Source organism: Pezoporus wallicus, unplaced genomic scaffold, assembly GCF_028554395.1.
Source record: "Pezoporus wallicus isolate ANWC-B61680 ecotype Strahan unplaced genomic scaffold, APGP_CSIRO_Pwel_v1 contig_749, whole genome shotgun sequence".
NCBI lineage: Eukaryota > Metazoa > Chordata > Aves > Psittaciformes > Psittacidae > Pezoporus > Pezoporus wallicus.
Window position 1 is genome coordinate 506,665 of NW_026641327.1, and position 19,363 is coordinate 526,027.

The 19,363-nt window shown below is 36.7% G+C and overlaps 1 protein-coding gene across 2 annotated transcripts in view; it reads left to right on the plus strand.

The window, feature by feature from the left end:
• Nucleotides 1-6,454: 6,454 nt before the first annotated feature.
• Nucleotides 6,455-19,363, plus strand: part of LOC130606589 (dynein axonemal heavy chain 5-like) — a 459,050-nt gene continuing 446,141 nt past the window's right edge. Inside the window, exons 1-10 of one of the 2 annotated variants that reach the window (XM_057423090.1) lie at nucleotides 6,455-6,519; nucleotides 7,899-7,970; nucleotides 10,042-10,143; nucleotides 10,958-11,144; nucleotides 12,030-12,195; nucleotides 12,318-12,411; nucleotides 13,541-13,639; nucleotides 14,572-14,753; nucleotides 16,980-17,099; nucleotides 17,790-17,991. In XM_057423090.1, the coding sequence (XP_057279073.1) occupies nucleotides 6,505-6,519; nucleotides 7,899-7,970; nucleotides 10,042-10,143; nucleotides 10,958-11,144; nucleotides 12,030-12,195; nucleotides 12,318-12,411; nucleotides 13,541-13,639; nucleotides 14,572-14,753; nucleotides 16,980-17,099; nucleotides 17,790-17,991 (1,239 nt within the window). In that variant the 5' untranslated portion in view covers nucleotides 6,455-6,504. Of the gene's footprint in view, nucleotides 6,520-7,898; nucleotides 7,971-10,041; nucleotides 10,144-10,957; nucleotides 11,145-12,029; nucleotides 12,196-12,317; nucleotides 12,412-13,540; nucleotides 13,640-14,571; nucleotides 14,754-16,979; nucleotides 17,100-17,524; nucleotides 17,992-19,363 lie in introns of those variants that run through there. The other variant, XR_008974019.1, reaches the window with a different exon arrangement.

Below are 19,363 nucleotides of genomic sequence, written 5' to 3' on the forward strand. Positions count from 1 at the left end.
AATGTGCTAGTGTAGGGACTCCAATGTGCAATTTTCAGCTTTATAAATAAACATGTACATATAAATGAATGCTTTTATATATATATATATGTATTTACAAAGTCATGCACAGTGCGTCTCTGATCCCTTAGCAGATTTCCTAGTGTTGAATCATAGTAACATGATTAGAACCATTTTTTCTGGCATTAAAATGAGTCATATTCTATAGTATGGTATGTTCTATAATATGGTTTATAGTATGGCATCTCTTTTCTGGAATATATTGTAATAATAGATTGAATAAGTGGGCATATGTAAACCCATAGGACCCAATGGGATGCACCCACGAGCATAGAGGGATCTGGCTGATGTCATTGTAAGGCCGTGTTCAATAATTTTGGAATGCTCATGGCAACTGGGAGAGAGTCACGACACTGAGGTGTGAAAGAAAGCAAATGTCACTCCTGTCTCCAAGAAGGAGGACCTGGGGAACTACAGGCTAGGCAGCCTCACCTCAGTCCCTGGGAAAGTGATGGAGCAGTTAATCCTAGGTACCATTTCCAGGCACATGAAATGCAAAAAGGGTGATTGGGAGCAGTCATCAGGAATTCATCAATGGAAGAAACGCTTGACTAGGTAGACCATGAGCCTGGATTTCAGGATGGCTACAAGACAATGCTGTGGCTGTTTATCCTATTACCAAAGGAAACTACACACCCTTATAGGGAGTTGTTCTGTCTCCGGCATTACTTCTTCCAGCCACCTTTAACCCCTTCTGCAATTGAACCTTCTTGCTCTACATGCCAGATTGTTCTTGGGTCACAAATTACCCCTGCTGAGCTGTTACAATTTTAATTTCACCTTCAGTCCTCTCATAGAGAAGCTAATGAAGTGTGAGCTGGTTGAGCACACAGTGAGATGGATCGAAAACTGAACAGGCAAACCCAGAAGGTGGTGATCAGGGGCACAATGGAAGCCGTTAACTAGAGATGTAACCCAGGAGTCAATACTGGGTCCCTGTTTAACACCTTCATTAGTAATCTGGATGATGGGTTAGAGTGTACCCTTAGCAAGATTGCTGATGACATGTAACTGGGAGGGGTTGGCTGATACACTGGGGGATCGTGCTGCCATCCAGAGGGACCTGGAGAAGCTGGGGACTTGGCCTGAAAGGAGCCTCAGGCGGTTCAACAGGGGAAGTGCAAAGTCCTGCACCTGGGGAGGAATAAGCCCAGGTACCAGTACGTGACGGGGTGTGACCAGCTGGAAAACAGCTTGGCAGAGAAGAACCTGGGGGTCTTGGTGGACACCAAATGGGAGGTGAGGTAGCAATGGGCCCTTGTGGCCAAGAATGCTAATGATATTGTGGGCTGGATGAGGAAGATTGTTGCTAGCAGGTCAAGGGAGATGATCCATCCTCTCCACTCAGCACTTGTGAGGCCTTGCCTGGCATCCTTGGTCCAGTTCTGCTCAGTACAACAGACATGGACAGATACTTGGAGAGAGTCCAGTGAAGGGCCGTGAAAGTGATGAATGCACTGGAGCATCTCTCCTGTGAGGAGGGTCTGAGAGAGCTGGGACTGTTGGCCTGGAGGAGAGGAGGATCAGTGGGGGATTCTCATCAGTGTGTATAAATACCTGAAGGGAGGGTGCAAAGAAGGTGGAGCCAGGATATTTTTGGGGGTATTCAGTGGCAGGACCATAGCAAATGGAAGTGCTGCAGGTCCTGTCTGAACATCATCAGGAAATGCTTTTTCACTGTGAGGGTAACCAAGCACTGGCACAGGTTGCCCAGAGAAGTTGTAGACTCTCTCCATTCCTGGAGATACTTGGAAGCTGTATGGATGTGGTCCTGGAAAACCAGATCTAGCTGATCCTGCTTCGGCAGGGGTGTTGGACCAGGTGACCTCCAGAGATCCCTTCCATTCTCAACCATTCTTTGATTCTGTGAGTAATACACCATAATCAGGGAAAAAGAGACGCAATCTATAAGAAAAAAAAAATCAATGCTATTGGAATATTAATATTAGTCACAATCTCATAATTTGTTTAGAATAGGTTTAAGATTAGTTCCTGAAATTTTAGTGAGTTGCTGATTAGCACTATTGCATGCTCCACTGAGGATTCTATTTGTTCTTAAGGATGGGACCTAAATATCATCTTCTGAGAAATAAAACTGGTGCTTTTTCTTGGACTAAAACAAACCTGTAGCAATTACAATAGCATTGTTCAGTGCTTGCAAATAATTATATTTTTTGAAGCTAACTAAAATAATTTTTCTTTTAAGAAGAGATAAAGCAATATTTAGGAATGCTTTGTAATTGAAATATTTAGAAGAGATAGAAGAGAAATGGCACCTGACTGGAAATAAGTTATAAGTACTTAGGCAAACATGAACACTCTTATTTGTTACTTAAATTACTTCAAAATATTCAAATCCCAATTTCTAGGAAAAACAAAGGCATGCAATAGATTTTTTTGTTACATAACTTGAAGGTCTTCAAAGCCTCATAAGGAGGCTTAAACAAGCAGCAGAAGATGGTTATACACTCTAATGATACGTGGTTTGGTTTTATTGTAAGTACTAGCAGTATTTATTCTTTAGATACTCCATGTGCTCCAATTGTCTTGCAAGCTTCTGTAAGTAGCAAGTTTGTCAGAAGTGCATGAGACTGACAATCAGAATTTAGATGAGGTAAAAGAAGAGGAGTAACTAGGTGACAATAGCAAGTGTGAAAAGTGGCAATATTTCAGAATCTCTGTTTTTTTCCCAGAACTGATTTCTTCAAGCTAGTACCTTAAATTGCTTTTTCTTGCCTCTATTGCTATTGGTAGGGATTGTTGGAATTGCACTTGAGATAAAAGCCATTATAAGACACCTTTTCCCACTAACAGCTTCTGAGGCTGAATAATTAGATTTGTCACTTCTTTTAACTAGACGCAGAAAGTAAGCATCGTAGACGTGGAGGGGAACTGAAGACAAGGAGCACTGAGCTAGCTTCTGCTGCCACAGTATCACCTTTGACTGCTGTTCTTCCGGCAAGTGCTTTATGCTAAAATAGGTGGTGACCTAGCTACCTTTTTTTCTGTTAAATTTTCTTCTGTACAGACTGTTCTTGAAGTCCTCATTGACAAACGTTTGTCCTCATACTGGAGGGCACTGAGTTTCTTCATTGCCTGTTAATTACAAGGAAAAAGAACAGTGAACTACTCAAAAACATATATAATGTTAGGCCGTTTACATTCTGTGCTCACACTGTGTGTTGCTGGGATTTTGGCTTTGGGGTTTTTTTTTTTTGATCATCCACTGGTTGATGCCCTTTCTTTGCCAAGATGAAAAATAAAATTGGTTAAGAATATTTGAAAAAGGTAATTCTGCATCAAGGCAGACATATGCAAAACAAAAGGTCCAGCTATTGGCATGGAGCCAGAGGTGATAGAAGACTGACTGGATGTCATCCAGATTTTTGTTTTTTTAATCCATGAATAAATCAGGATTGATCAGTTACAAGTCCTAGTTTAGGGTACTGGGAAGATGATGCAATTTATCTTTTCTCTCCAATAAAAATTGTGATGTGTGGAGACCCTCCAGACATCCCCAGACTTCAGATACTCACATCAGTGGGAGATTTGTGTAGAAGGAAATGCTCAGTGGGGACTTTTTCCCCCTAATCTTTATTTTTTTTGCATGGCTTCTGAAGATTGTTGTTTCAAGAATGTTATTCACCATATCTGTTTTTAGTCTTGTTCATGCTATTATGAAGATGTGAAAAAATCCTTTGGCTACATAGAATTCCTTCTTTATCTTTCTGCTACTAACATTATATGACCTACATATTAAGCATAAATTGTATACTTGTTCCAGTGGTGACTGTTTTTATAGTGGATTTGTTTTATTTATTTCCATTGAGAAATAATTCTGGCCCAACAAATTAGTTATTACTGATCTTTTCCCTCTGCATTTCTTAGATTATTTTTTTTTTTATGTTTCTGCCTGAAGTAGTTTATGAAACCAGCTTAAAGACCAACATTATAAAATACAATCTTTAAGTGAGGAAAAAGAATCTCTCTATGACAAATTTTTGTTTTCTAGACAACTGGCAAGAAAAGTATAGTACTTTCCAGTGAAACTAGGAAAGAACTAGCCAAGCAAGCCAAAGTCACCAAAGAAGAGAGAAGAGCTCAGATAGATGAAAGATACAAGTATTTGATATCAAGATTAGCATATGGGATAGGCTTAAGTGAGCAGCAAGTGGAGGAGGCTGTTATTTCTGATGACAAGGTAAATAATAAATTAATGTTGTTGTTATTATTATTAAATGTATTACCATAATTTCCAGTTTTTGAAACTACTTCACAATTAACTACAATTGTAATTTTTTTTCTAGTTTCAACTTATAGAACAGTTCTTTGCCCCTAGTGGGATTAAAAAGTTGCTCTTCTTTCATCAAGATGTATTGCAGGTATGTTTCTGTTATTATTTTTGCAAAAGCAAAATTGCATTTTAAAGAAATTAATATGACTGTTGCAAAATTCAGAAAATCTTAACAGAGATTATTTTTGCTATGCTTGCCAGTGGGGAAAGAACACACATGTTTATATATTGCCATCCTGGTTTACATGAAAACAGGAAAATGCCTTGTGGCATGGTTTGATACTGGTTTTATTAAAAATGGCCGAAGTAAAAATCCAAACTTCAAAAATTATGAAGTGAGGCAATGTTCACAGTATTCAGAGTTTAAAAATACTGAATTAGAGAGCAGAAGTATTATATGTATAAGAACCATTTTGTCTTCTCCTTTTGTTTTGAACTGCACCACCTGCACTATGGACAAAGTCATTCAAGAAGGTGAAAAATAATGCAATTTCTTTCTAAAGTAAGGTGCCTTCATGTTCATGTCCTGTTCTGTGGAATATCATCTTAAACTTGGAAAACTTGTGGTTCCCAAGATGTATTTCTCTCCCCTTCAATTCTGAGGAGAAGCCTCTTCATAAAAAGCACAATCATTGTTCAGCTTCCGCTGAGTGTGTGATATCAGAAGGTGCTAAGTGACCTTGAAATTGCCTAATGTGACTGTGTGAGCTTCCTGAACTGTAGAAGTCCTTCCTCAGTCCTTTCAGGTGATGTCATTGAGGAGACATGAGGGTGAGCTAACTCACCATGTGGTGAGGCTTTCTGGGGAGGAAAACCAGTTGATAATGCTTAATCCTCAATTAAGTGCAAAAATGAATTACAGATTTGTTATAACCTAGATCAGTTAAAAGAACTTTGAGTGGTACTGGAAGTGCTTGAAGACTTTACAAAGCACAGAATCAATTTAGCTGTCAAAACAGTTTAATTAGTTTTTCCTTTCTCTGGGACTGTGCATGTATATTTCTGGTATGAATCTATTGATCTCTGACTTAAATTAAGATAAAACTAAAAATCTTGAAATTATTTTCCTTAACTGAAAAACCAGAAATAAATGCCCAGTTTGGATTAAGTTGAATGTTTAATTTCTGCATCTAATTTTGTTTTATTTTGGTCTTTTTAACCATTAAAATACCAATTTTTGAAAATTTTGTTGCAAAAGCAGCATAGCATAAAAAAATGTGTCTGATGGAATGTATGAATGCCATCTCTAGCATCTTTCACTGCATCCTGATGAGCCAAGAGATCTCATTAAATTGACTGTTTTGTGAACAGATTGGTTGCAAACATATTGGAGAATTGGAGATTACTCAATGGCAGTATCATACATGCTTGCCATGTTCTTCCCCATTTTTGGTCACTCTTGGAGACAAAATACTGGCTAGGGCAGACTGTTGTCCTGACCTAGTAAACATGTTCTTACCAAGAGTTATCAAAAATGCTTTCTTCAGTGCTCCTCATCTCTCTCCAGGTTGGGTGTGTTTTTCACTTGAGACTGTGCACAGGGGTTAGAAGATGCTGGTTTGGGGTGGAAATGGGGAGCCACCACTGTGTATCATACATCACATATTTAGTCTAGCAGGAGCTGAACACTTGACTTTTTATGAAGAGGCCTGAGGCTTCTTTCACATTATTTTCTGTTACATTCTTCCAAGTTTCAACAGATTATTTTCCGAAGTGTGTGACAGAAAATTAGGCGGAAGACTTTATTGTTGCTTCAAAGAGAAGAGTTTGAAGATACATCTCAGTAGAGAGGGACCAATGGCTGCAAAAGAGAGAGCTGCTCTGGAAAACACTTCAGATTTAATTTCATTTTATTTTCTGATAATTTTTTGCCCTCTTCTTCTTTGATTTTTTTCTCAAAGAACAGGGCTATGAAGCTGTTAATAAGGGACTGTGAGATTCATGCAGAGCTTATTCTCCAGATAAAGGCAACCTCACTGATTCAGAATAAGCTTAGTTATAATTCAAATACTCAAATACGATGAGGTATTTGTATGATAATAGTTTTATTAACCTTTTGTTTATAATTTAATTACTAGCAGAAGTTGAATGCCTCATTGAGGTCGGATGGGTCAACAAACAGTTTGCTTCAGAAGAAGTTATTTATTACCATGGGTTCTACTGAGGTATGGTTGAAAAAATTCATTAGATGACATTTGAAAAATAAAATATTGAAAAAAACTAACAGTTGTTCAGTGTTAAACAGCTTTTTGTAATTCTTGGATAGGTATTTAAGTACTTAGTCCATGTTCTTATAATGGGAGCAGAGGCTGTAATTCATCTATAAAGAAATAATGATTAGTGGATTTGGCCATTTGAGAGGAGTGCAGGTCAAATAAACCCTTGTCAAAAATTTGCAGATCCTAGCATTTTTGTTAATGACTGCAGGTTAAGCATTTTTCCAGTGCTTGTGCACTTCTAGCTTAAAAGTGCAGTTCTCGATTTTGTATTATTTCCTTTCATATTATTATACTGCACGTTACTCCAGAAATGCCTTTAATAATTCCTTTATTGCATTCAAATTCTTACAATGACCTCCTGACTGTAATGTCTAAGCATTATTCAGCACGTATTCAGAGTAGTGAGTAAGATTTCGGATTAATTTCTTTCTTTCCATCTCTTCTGGGGGGAATCAGGTGTACCATATACAATTTTCTTTGAATACGACATAGTGATGTTCCCCCCCCAATGAGCGTATATTAACATTGTTATGTAAGAAAAGACATAGCTGAAGAATTCCTTCTTTCTTTCAGAGGAGAAGTGAGGTTGATTCCTCTGCCAATTTCACCAATTGGAATGGCTTTTCATATTTATTATAGTTGAATTATTATTAGATTTAATAGATTAAAATAAGTATTGTTGCAGTACTGATTTGAAACTTTGACATTATGTCAGTCCATCAAAAAGATGAAAATACATGTTAAAATGTATTTGGATCAGGCATTTTTAGTAATCTTTTAAGTTCCTTTTTAAAAAAATTAAATGTCATTCTAAGATGTTCCATGCTGATCTAAGTATCTATGAAAAGTAATTTCAGTGTTTGAAAGCTGAGGATATCTTTAGAGCTTTTTAGTGAATAGATGTTGGCAGATTCTGAAAGGGATTAGTCAATCTCATGGATAGGTCCATAAATGAATACTAAAATTGCTAGACAGGAATATGTCATCTACCAGCTGTCATACAATGATCACAGGTACTCAGGAAATACAAGAGGAATGGAGCCCAGGAAACAGCCTAGCTTATGAGCTGTCCCTGCACCTCATTTTCTTGGTAGAGATGCAGTACTGAACTGGTTTGCCCAAAAGAGCATTTTGACTTTCTTATGTCAGACGGAGAAAAAGGATTTGATTTGGGAGGGACATATTTTCAAATATCCTACAAATAGTTCACTACCTTTTTAAGTAATATATTTTTTACAATTTTATTTTCAGCACATTTTTAAGTAAATTATTTTTACTGTACACATGTATTCTTTCTAACCATATGCATTTTGTCCTTTTTACAGGACCTCACAGGAACTTGTGCGTTTTTCCTAAGGATATCAGAGAAAGTTGTAACTGTGTCAAATGTTTCCCAAGTAAGACCAAAATCATGCAGTTATTGCAGTCTACTTAATATTTTCTTAGACCTTTATTCATGCAACTGGGGTCAGAATGCTTTCACGAAAATGTCTAGTTCTGTTTAATAGAAATTCTTTTCATCTGAATAAGTATTTATGATAAAGTAATGGCCTAATGATTTGGACATTAGCAACTGCAATATTATTACTAAAACCAAAATTTTAATTAATAAAAATTAATTATTAATCAGTCATTAAAACATGTATCTTAACGGCAATAGGGAATAAAGACTGAAACCGGGACTTTTTCTTTTAAATAATGAGCCTAAATAATGGAAATGCTGCATTTAAATAACTGCATCTGTTGAAATAAAGATCGTAGTTGAAACTAACTGAAGCAAGGTTTTCCTGCCCCTAGTAGCTTTAGCTGTGTATAAAGAAAGTACCTGTAACAGACTTTACTGACTTTCAGAGAGACTCATGTTCTTGGGAAATACTTGCAATAAAAGATCATCCAGACACTAACAACTAAGAATAGACATTAACATTAAAAAAAAAAAAAAGTAATAAGCCTGAAATAATATGCTCAAAAATATTGATGCCTTCATTTTTATGCTGTACAGATTTTTCTCCTTATTAGTCACTAATAGGTTGATGTGTTCCATTTGAGCAGGCCAAAGCTGTAGTAAATTTGTTCTCCAGCTGCAGTCATGGAAATTAATACTTCCGTTATTCTCAGCCACTTGCTTTATAACAATATTTTTACAAATATGTTATCCAGAGGTGAAAAAGTAATGTCTACCACTCTTCCAGTTCTCGTGCCCTGTCAGTCCTGCTGTGCTGTTTCAGTTGAATACCTGTCAGAATGTTTGTCCAAACTCTTCAGTTAGCTGCCTTGGTGGCTTCTCTCTGTGGTTCTCTGGTAATTGCCTTTTTGCAGGGGCTGTCATGTAGCTCTCATTCAACTTTATTCTGTATGAGAGGCAGTATTTTTAGAAGCTATTGAAGGTAAAACAAGCCCTGATTTTCAGTCAGCCGGTCTTCACACTGATAAGGGTTGAAGACCATTACCCTTGCCCTATCACTACAGTCCCTGGCAAAGAGTCCCTCTCCAGCATCCTTGTAGGCCCCCTTCAAATACTGGAAGGCTGCTATGAGGTCTCCACACAGCCTTCTCTTCTCCAGGCTGAACAGCCCCAACTTTCTCAGCCTGTCTTCATACGGGGGGTGCTCCAGCCCCCGATCATCCTCCTGGCTCTCCTCTAGACTTGTTCCACCAGCTCCGTGTCTTTTTTATGTTGAGGACACCAGAACTGTACACAATACTCCAAGTGAGGTCTCATGAGAGCAGAGTAGAGGGGCAGGATCACCTCCTTCAACCTGCTGGTCACGCTGCTGGTGACACAGCCCAGGATATGGTTGGTTTTCTGAGCTGCGAGTGCATACTGCTGGCTCATGTTCATTGACTATTTGGAAGAGACCTGCAATGATTATCTGGTCCCAATGCCTGACCACTTCAGGACTGACCAAGTTCAAGCGTGTTGTGAAGGACATTGTCCAAATGCTTCTTAAACACTGGCAGGCTTTGAGGATTGACCATGTCTTTAGGAAGCCTTTTCCTGTGTTTGACCACCTGTCAGTGAAGAAGTGCTTCCTAAGCTTAAGTTCATCAACAATGAACTGGAGAAAATGGTGCAACCAAGAGAGGCATTTCTTGCCTGATATATTTGTTGTCCTTTTTTTAGGCATTTATTGTAGATGGAAGCTCTTTCTCTAAAAAGGAAATACAGACATATTATTGTCTTAAGATTAATGAATGCATTGATGTTAAATGCTTAATTTTAATTGTTCACTGGAGTGTTGCTACAATATGGGACAGACTCTTCCAGTGACTCAAACATAAAGGCAAGTCTGGGAACTTCCAATTGAATTTTAGTCTATGTCCAATCCAAATTCAGTAGCTGAATTTCATGTAACCTATGTAGTTGTGGACTAAATATATAATGTCTTCCATGTCTGAATTTCATTCAGATAGTATAATGTTGGAGAAGTTCACATGCACTCTGCTAATTTTTGTTTCTTCCCAAAGGAGGTGAATTTTGGCATATTTGATTGTACTAATGGAAATATTCTTCAGGGCCTGGATTTTTTCTTGTCCCAAATCATGATACCAGCACTTAAATCACAACAGGTAATCAAATAGCTAGTCTTCTTCTCAAGAACATGTGGAATTAAGGCAAGTGGCTGCTTCTATTCTATTTGTGCATCAATTGAACATAACAGAGGATACAAAAAGATAAAAGTCTAATATAGGATATTTGTGGGACTCATTCAATTTGTATGTTTGAATTTCATATGGTTTATTTTCAAGCAATAGCACCAGCTGTAATGCTCATGACAAAGGAGAACATAGCATAGCAGCCATAATAAGGTAAAATTGCAGCGACTTTATTAAAACTAGATTAAGCTGGCAATGAAAGAAGAGTCAAATCCTTCTGGCAGGACAAGGCATTGGTATTTGATTTTATTCTGGAGTGTGGGCAGCAAGCACTCTATCACAATCAAAGTATCCAGCTTCTTTGAGTTGTCCTTGTTCTGTGGCACTCACAAAGCATCACAGTTGGTTCTGTTGCCTCCAGAAGTATACATTAGAGGCAGGATATATAATGAAGCTCAGTGTCTGTCAAGAATGATGTTGTCGTATGCTGTTACCATATGCTACCATTTTCAGGAGCAGGAAGGGAGAGTAGATACTCTTCTCTGTTCAGACTGAAAAAAAAAAAAAAGACATCAATTCAGTGTGAAGACAGTGAGAGCAGGGAGACATTTTTATTTCTTGAGATCGTCTTGCTTGTTTGTTTCTTCTTGTGTAGCAGAATAATTACATCAGTGCACACTTTATTTACGTTATAGTATAGATGAATGTGTTTTAAAGGGCATACAGATAAATATATACTGGCACACTTTTATGATTTTTTTTTTTTCATAAATCATAAAATAATCAGAACTGGGGAGCTGTGAAAGAAGGTTTGAAGAACAGCCAGATACAAGACTTTCTGTACTCAGTGGATAAATTTGTGGGTATTTTGTCATCATCAAGACAGAATATAGAAGATAAAATTCATCTCACAAAAGTGGATATTGATGTTTATGTCAGCAACTTACAGAACCCATCTGACTACATAACTGCAGGTGAGTAATTTCTATGGCAAAGGGAGCACAGTGATGCTGCTTATTAAATAAATGTTATATCATTAGTTAAAATTTACTTTGAAGAATTAATTCATCTTCCTGAACTGTATGCATTTTTCTGCTTACTCTTGCCAAGTTTCTGACTCTGTAGTCATAAAATCATTAATCATTCTCCTATCCTTTAATTCATAAATCTTAAAGGATTAGGTAGTTCCTTGGCATATCATGTATGCAGTGTCCTCTGTTCCTCCAAGTTTGCTGGCCAAGTAGTTGCTGAGTGAAGCATCTACTAGTGTGTATAGTCTTCACTTTCTTTGATACTAAGAAAACCCTGTTCAATATTAAGTCTGTCTCTGAGGGCTGTGAGTCAGGAAAGATGTATTTATTAAAAATTACATGTATATATATATATATGTGTGAGAAAAAGAGTAGCTGTGTCTCTTTGAACAATAGCTTTCCACCACTTCTTATCACCACATGGATTTTCAGAGTATTAATGCCATACTTCAGCAATCCCTCTCAACCCTCCATTAACCAAGACAAGACAGCATCCACAGAACTACTACTGACTCTTAAGACAATAATGTTATATAGCTGGACAAGTTCTTTAGATTCATTTAGTAGTACAATCTCCATGACTCCTAAATATAATGTACCAAGTGAACTTGACTCTTTCATCTGCTAGGGCAATCTAAAGGATTTGCTGACTTACACATTATAGTGGGGTTACTTGTGACTATTACTAATGGTGTCCATTCTTTAATAAGGAATAGGCTGCAGAGGCAGAAAGAGAAGAATGTGAAATAACCTTTACTTACTAAATACAAGCAGAAAACCACACACATAATAGTGCTTATGAGACTGTCCCATTCTATAATTTTGAAGGCAGTAACACAGAGGTCACTGAGAAACTTGAAGAACTGGTGATGATTTGGATCAAACAGCTCAAACAGGTTATAGTCGAGAGTGAACAAATGAGAAGAGAAGCTGATGACATTGGTCCGTCTGCGGAGCTGGAATACTGGAAGACAAGAATGTCATCATTCAACAGGTTAAATCCCTGCATTATCTCTCACAGTGTTAAAAAAAACCCAAAAAGGCACTTTTTTTTTTTTTTTTTTAAAGTAAACTTTTATTCCAAAGAGAGAATTAAATGTGTTTCTTTCTTCAAAGCCTTTTAGATGAGATCAGGAGTTCAAGAGTAAAGAAAATTATAAGTATTCTTCAGGCAGCAAGATCAAAGACATTAAAGCAGTGGAAAGAGCTGGTAATTGCTATGTTTTATTAAAAGTTCTAAATGAATACAGTATTGTATTTGTAATACAGAACTGAAAACAATGCTAAACATAGTTTTGAATGTTTATGCTGGTTTTGAACTGCAGTTTATTATCCATTTGTTAAAACATACAATACCAATGATTCTGAAGTTAAATAGATAACTTGAAGTCAATGCTTCCATAATGCACCTTTCATTATCATCATGGCAGAATGGTTGTGCAAAAGTAAAGCAATGGAGCAGTGCAACAATTTTCTGTCTCCCTCGTGCTGTACACTGTACAGGCCAATTCTAGAAATGTCTGAAGGTTCATCATCCTGCTTTTAGAATTATTGATAGCTGGCTTTTTGTAGCATAACTGCTACTTCAGATAAGTGGATATTTGTAATGTAAACTTGTCAGTCAAAATTGTAGACAAGCCAGAAAATAAGCTGTAGGCCATGTACAGCTAGTAAGACCCCCTTAAATATATAATGTGGATCTTCCAGCATTTAAAAAAAGGTAATCTGTTTTGATAGTAGACCAGGAAAACAGTGTTACCTTACTGAGTTTTTGATTTTATGCTTAACATATTTGCAGACTTTTATGATAAATGGAATTTAGATGAGAGTGTCAGTACTCTGGATGCCAAACCAAGGATGATAAACTAGATTTCTTTCTTACAGCATTGCCTCCTAAGTACTGGATAGCTGTCATGAACAGCAGGATATACACACATTAGTTGTGAACTCATTTTCCCTAACAAATATTTATTAAAACAAGGATGGGAAACACCCTTGTACATCTTAGGGTTCTTGTTTAAGTTCTGTAGAATTAATACCATGCTAAAACCATTCTAAAATGTAAGTCAGATTATTAAAACCATACTGTTGTACTTCCATCAGGAAAGAAAAACTTTGGGGATCTAACTAAGGAATTACATAAATGTTCCCTGGTAGATCTTACCAGTTTTTGCGTGCAAAAGTGATTGTTTCTTATGTAAGGAAGAAATATGTTATTTGGGAGCACTTACATGAGAAAATGCTTGCAAGATGGAATCATAGTCATGCACTGCAAAAGAGCAAGAACCTATTCAGTAAATTTTAGCAGTATTAATTCTCTTTATTTTTTCTTCCTTCAGGATGGCAGTATAACAATTGCTGCCAATGAAGCTAAAGACAACGTGAGATATTTATATACATTGGATAAATTTTTTGGTCCACTTGCCAAAGTTTCACCTGTAAGTAGTTCTCTAAAGGCACTTGTGTGATATTCAGAAAAGAAAGTAAAGGCTTTTGCTGCTGAAAGGATGATATTTCTGCTTTCAGTATTTAACTATTATGCTTAATGATTAGCAGACAGCTTAACTCCTTTGGCATTAGTGGATTGTACTTACAGATTTTATGCGTAAGATTCACACATAATCCAGCTGCTTACAATTTTTCTAAATAATTAGTTTCAAAGCTTGAGGTCTGAATCCAATGTGCTATTTTACACCATTTTTATTCTGCAATTATTCACACTTCTGCCATATTGGGCTTGACTTTAAGATACCATACTTTGTTTATCCTTTTCTAGAGCATTCACTGTCTTTTGTTCTGGGTTATCAGTATATCTGGCTTGCATGCATTTCTGTGGGACAGAAAACTCTGTAGTGTAGTGTCCTCAGTAAAAGAAAGGTAATTGTTGCCTTGCCTCTCTCTTCTGCATTTCTCTTCTGTATAGATCTAGGCAAAATCAACAAAGGCCAACTTTCCTCTTCTTGATCTTCCTACAGCCTTCCTACTTTTTTTTTGTGTAGCAGTGTATGACTTCTTTTCCTCAGGTAGCATGTTTCTTTGCAGAGCAGGCTACAGCACCTTCATATACTTGAGGCCATTGCCAAAATGAGTACAGCCTCTGTTTTAACTCTGGGAAGTCTAAGTCTGGAAGAAGACCTGTTCATTTACTCATTACCCATTCCCTACTTTTTAATCTTGGTCATAGTTTCTTAGGCTCCTACAAATGAATTGGATGGTTCAGTTCATAATGACATATATGCAAGAAGAATGTGTTACAGTAAAAAAGATGTTTATCCACTGGCAAACATATTCCCAGAGCTGTCATATTTTCTGTTGTATTAATTTTTAGGAAACTTGAATTGCTGACTTTCCTATTTTCTTCCTGTTGTAGGTAACGATGATGGAATACATACCCAGTTTAATGAATACTGTCTGTATGATCTACTGTACATCACTATACTATAATACATCAGAGTGCATGACATCTCTTCTTCTTAAAATCACTAATCAGATGATTAATACATGCAAGACATATCTATGTGAAGGTGTTTCAAAAATCTGGGATCTGGACAAGTAATGGAATTTTAATAATTTCATCTTCTTTTGTTAACACTAGAAGTAAAATTACAGATCTTCATAAAGATTATTAAAAGTTGGTTTAAGTAGCCCATTGTCCTCCTACCAGGCACTGATTTCAGTCACTGAGTACTCATTGTGTGTAGAATTAAGTACTCTACAAAAACAAATTGACCATGTTTTGTGGAAAAACTGTTACTGGAAAGCACAAAATGTGTATTAGTATATGACGCTGAATATTTTATCCCCGTGGCTTTCTTTTGATCAAAACACACTTGAGCAATTAGGACTGGGAGCTAAGGTTCTTCATAAAGAAGCTCCAAGAACAGGTTGGCAAAATTCTGTCTAAGACTTACAGTTTGCTTTTAGTGGACAGGAAAGTCAGGAGCAAGGTATGTGGGTGATAGGGTGGGACTCAGACTAATATTTTTTGAGTATTCTGTGGAGAATGCTGTATGAGCAAACACATGGGGGGTGAAAATGGTGCCAATGAGGTGCCTTACGTTAAAAAAAAAAACCTGCTTTTACTGTAAGTGTGCTAGTTAGAAATGCCTAAGGCTAGTTTTGTTTTTATTTTCTATTCTTGTTACAACTGTCAGTATAGCAAGAGCCCCTGGTTTTCAGCAAATTTTAGGCCATATACATAAAATGACCAAAAAGTTTGCCTCAGCTCTAAAAAGCTTGCAGTCTAAAACATAAGAGCTTGCAATCTGAAACGTAAGAAGTGAATAGTGAGATGGATGGAGGAAAGAGGGAGGAAATAAAAACTGCAATCAGGCAGTGTTGGTCAGCTGGAATGACAGCATTTTCAGCAAACCCTGTGATGCCCTTGGATATTTTATAGGCATCACTGCCAGGAGAACTAAAGGAAGCATTTCAGGAAGGGATGAGTTAGCTTCTGTATGGCTACTTGCAAGGAGCTGCAAGCACTACCTACAGCATAAGTGGAAGCACAGAAGTGTTTGTATGAAATGTAACAAGTGGGTGGTAAACATTGATGTCACTGGCAGAACAAGTGTATCTGAAGAATGAGAAGTTGACTGGAGATAGCCTAGGAAGAGCGCATACTATAAGAGCAAGTCTTGCAAAAGAAAAGGGGGAACCACAAAGAGGGCTTAAGATAAGCATGACATCTAAAGACATCTACTAGAAAAGTAGTGATTGGAATAGTCTCTTGGAAGGGTATTAATTGGAGCAAGAATATAGTTACTGAGGTGAGAAGGAAAAGATATTATAAGCTTCATCAAGACACAATCAGGATGTCTGTGCTTAAATTCCAGCCAAGTCAAAGGTGACACTGAGGTAATAGGCTAGGAAACATAAAAGTAAATTTGACAAATAATTTGGATTCCTCCTGTATTTTGATGTAGGCAAAGGGAAATTTTCAGAAATAACCTGTAATCTGTTAAATACTGGCTGTGTTTATTATAAACAATGAATGTAAATAAAAATAGAATAGATTTTTTAATTTGTTTATTCTAGCCAACTTATTTTTGAAACATTCTTCTCATTTACTTACTTGCTGCTGCAGTTCCTGCAAAAGTTTCTTTCTGTTCCAGTTAGTGGTTTCAAGCTATAAAGTTTGACTATCATTTTAATTCCCAATGATCTTTTTGAAGATGAAAGATAAAGCTGAAGTGGAGCAGTAGCCTTGTGTAAATGGTTAAGGCTAATTTCCATGCCTCATCTATGTATCTCATCTATAGTAGTACCTCAAGGTTAATGTACAACTGTGTATAAGATCAGTGGCCTTAGCAACCACTGTTTTCCTGGTGAACCTGTTTAAAGAAACAAGTCTTTCCTCATGCTTACTGTAGTCTGGAAAAATACCTCTCCAGTCTTGTCTGATTAGAAAAAAAAAAGAAACAAACGAATGAAACCCCATCAGAAATACCCAGTTTACAGAAGATGAGAAATGGCTAAACCTCAGGCAGTCAGTAGTCTGGGTTTACCTGGTGTAAGGCCCTTCTGGACTATATGCTGTGAATGTTTTGGTTTGATGAAAATAAATCCTAAATGAATAATATCCAATCAAGGTAACAAATTTAAACAAAAAAACCTTTTAAATGTAATGCTTATATTTTGAATGTTTGTCAGGCAATATATAATCTTGTGTTCTTATTTTGCAAAGTTACATATCTGACTGAAATGTTTTATTTTTATTTATACTCTTTTGAAGACCTCCTTAGGCTGATTTTGTGTCTTCTGCATTTTCTTCCTCAGGCAAGAATTGTTAAAGAGGATACAACAATGCATTTCCCTCAAAGAACAGTACCAAACATCCTTTCGGAGAATTAGGGAGAAACTGAAGGAAAATCCAAGAGAGAGGCAATTTGATTTCAGGTAAGTAAGTCACTTTAATATCGAATCATATGAATGAAATGTCATTATATCTGCTGGTTAGCAAAAAAGCTAAATACTCAATTAAAATATGCTAGTTATTATAATCAGAACATGACCTTGCAAAGGTTTATTTTTGTTTTTGTTTTTGCTCAGGAATAAACCAGTGACAGGTTTTTGCCAGTCACTTGTTGATTTAGCAGATGTCCAAGGGGACTTCAGAGGACTTTATATGCCTTTACGCATGTGTTAATTTAATATATATATATATATATAAATCCCAAGAAATTTGAGTCATGAATGCAACTAATGAATGTAACTAAAAATTCTCCAGGGGAATTTTTTCAGCTTTGGGCTGGGCTGTCTATCAAAATGCCAAGGGGAGTTTTGCCTGCACTTAAAGCATGGGGCATTTCTTAGCATTGTACACTCACATTTATAAATGTCTTATTTAAAAAAGTAACTCCTGTGAAATGTGGTAAAGGCTTTTAATTGACATATGTAAGGATTAAGCATTTTCTGGTTTATGCACATTACCTAAAATTGGGTTTTAGTTGATTTGTGATTAATATAGCATAGATTTTTTCATGTGAAAGTTGGTAGTAGTTCTGGCAGAATATATAGGTGTTAAATATAAAGATTTATTGCAAACAGATTTGCATAACGATCCCTCTGCTGCCTTTTTTATGTTAGTGAAAACTACATATTTGGAAAATTTGATACATTCTGTAAGCGTTTGGAGAAGATTTCAGATATAAGCAATATTATGGAAAGCCTTTTAAAGCTCCAGCATATAAAAGTAGAAGGTATTGAAGAGATCACTACTCATTACCACAGCATTGCTGCAAACACCAAATCCAAACAGTATGATGTTCTGGATCACAGGAAAAAAGAGGTACATACATTCAGCATTTGTCTAATAGTCACTCCCTTAATTCTGTGTTTGGAGTTATGCAAAGAAGATTAAATTTTATAGCAAGTCATATGGTATTTTTCTGTAATAATAGTACTTTCATATCTTGTAATGCAATTTGAAAGTGTTTGGGTAAATTTGGCTTTTATTTCAAATGTTTTTGTTAAATTTTAATAAACTGGGTTTTGTGTGATAGGTAGTGCTACAGAAAACTTTTCCTAAATCTGTTTGTTTTGAGAGGCATACGTTTGAACTACAGACCAGAAATTAATTCAGGAGGTCAATGCATTAAATAGTTTATCTAATTGCAAGAGTTACTCAGTGTAACCAAAACCAGTGGACTAGTAAAGGCAGCATTATAGTAAAGGTGGTAAAGGCACTTAGATGAATGTTTTAGAGGGAAAAGTAAATGATATCACCCCTAGTGCTGAGCGCATTGGTAAAAAGTAAAGTAACTTCAAATACTTCAGACTCATATTTTAATACATCCTGTACATGCTGTAATTGAGCTGCTTTTTTTGACGTACAGCCTGCTTGCTTTGCAGGATTAATAGCCTCGCAACAGAAGTTGTAGAAATGTTGACTTACTCTCCTGCTTTCCTACACTGTAGCTTGCACTGTCATGAATTTTACTTTAGACATTTAAGTCTAGGGTACCCTTGGCTTTCTTCTAACAGGCAGGTGGCTTATGTTTCCGTAATAATTGTTGTGTGGCTCTTTTCTGAAAGAGAGCATTTACTGTTAACTGGAATTTGAAGGTATTTAAAAATGGTATGGCTTTTCTGCACCTAATCATCGGAGTAATGTATATTATGCACTATCTTCCCAAGCTTATGGAGTGCTTTCTTTGAGAGGAAGTTTATACTGGACTCTTTTTGTAGGTCCTCAGTGTTTTGGACTTTTAAGAAAAAATATTACAGATAAATACCGAAATTACTTCTAGTAGGAGCTGCCAAATTTGGTAGCCCGATAGAGGTGAGGCTGTTTCAGTTCCATGTCCCCAGGTCCACTCAGCTGGGAGGCTGGGCATGTAATTCCCAATAGGCAAGTGCGCATGCATACACACAGTACACAGGTCTGGCCACACAACTCAACACAAACTGAAAATACAACTATAAACAGTATTAATGGCCTCATCTTGTACCTGTCTGGCTGAACAGAAAGAAAGTCTGATAGTGGAAAATACATATACATGAATGCCTTCAGTAGCTGGTCTTACACAGGCTGTCCAAAAGCTGGTCCCTGGATACCCAGGTCTCCTCACTTCCTAAACTTAAGACACCTCTTGCCCCCAAGGCCTACAGTCCTGCTCGAGTTAGAATCATAGAATAGTTAGGGTTGTAAAGGACCTTAA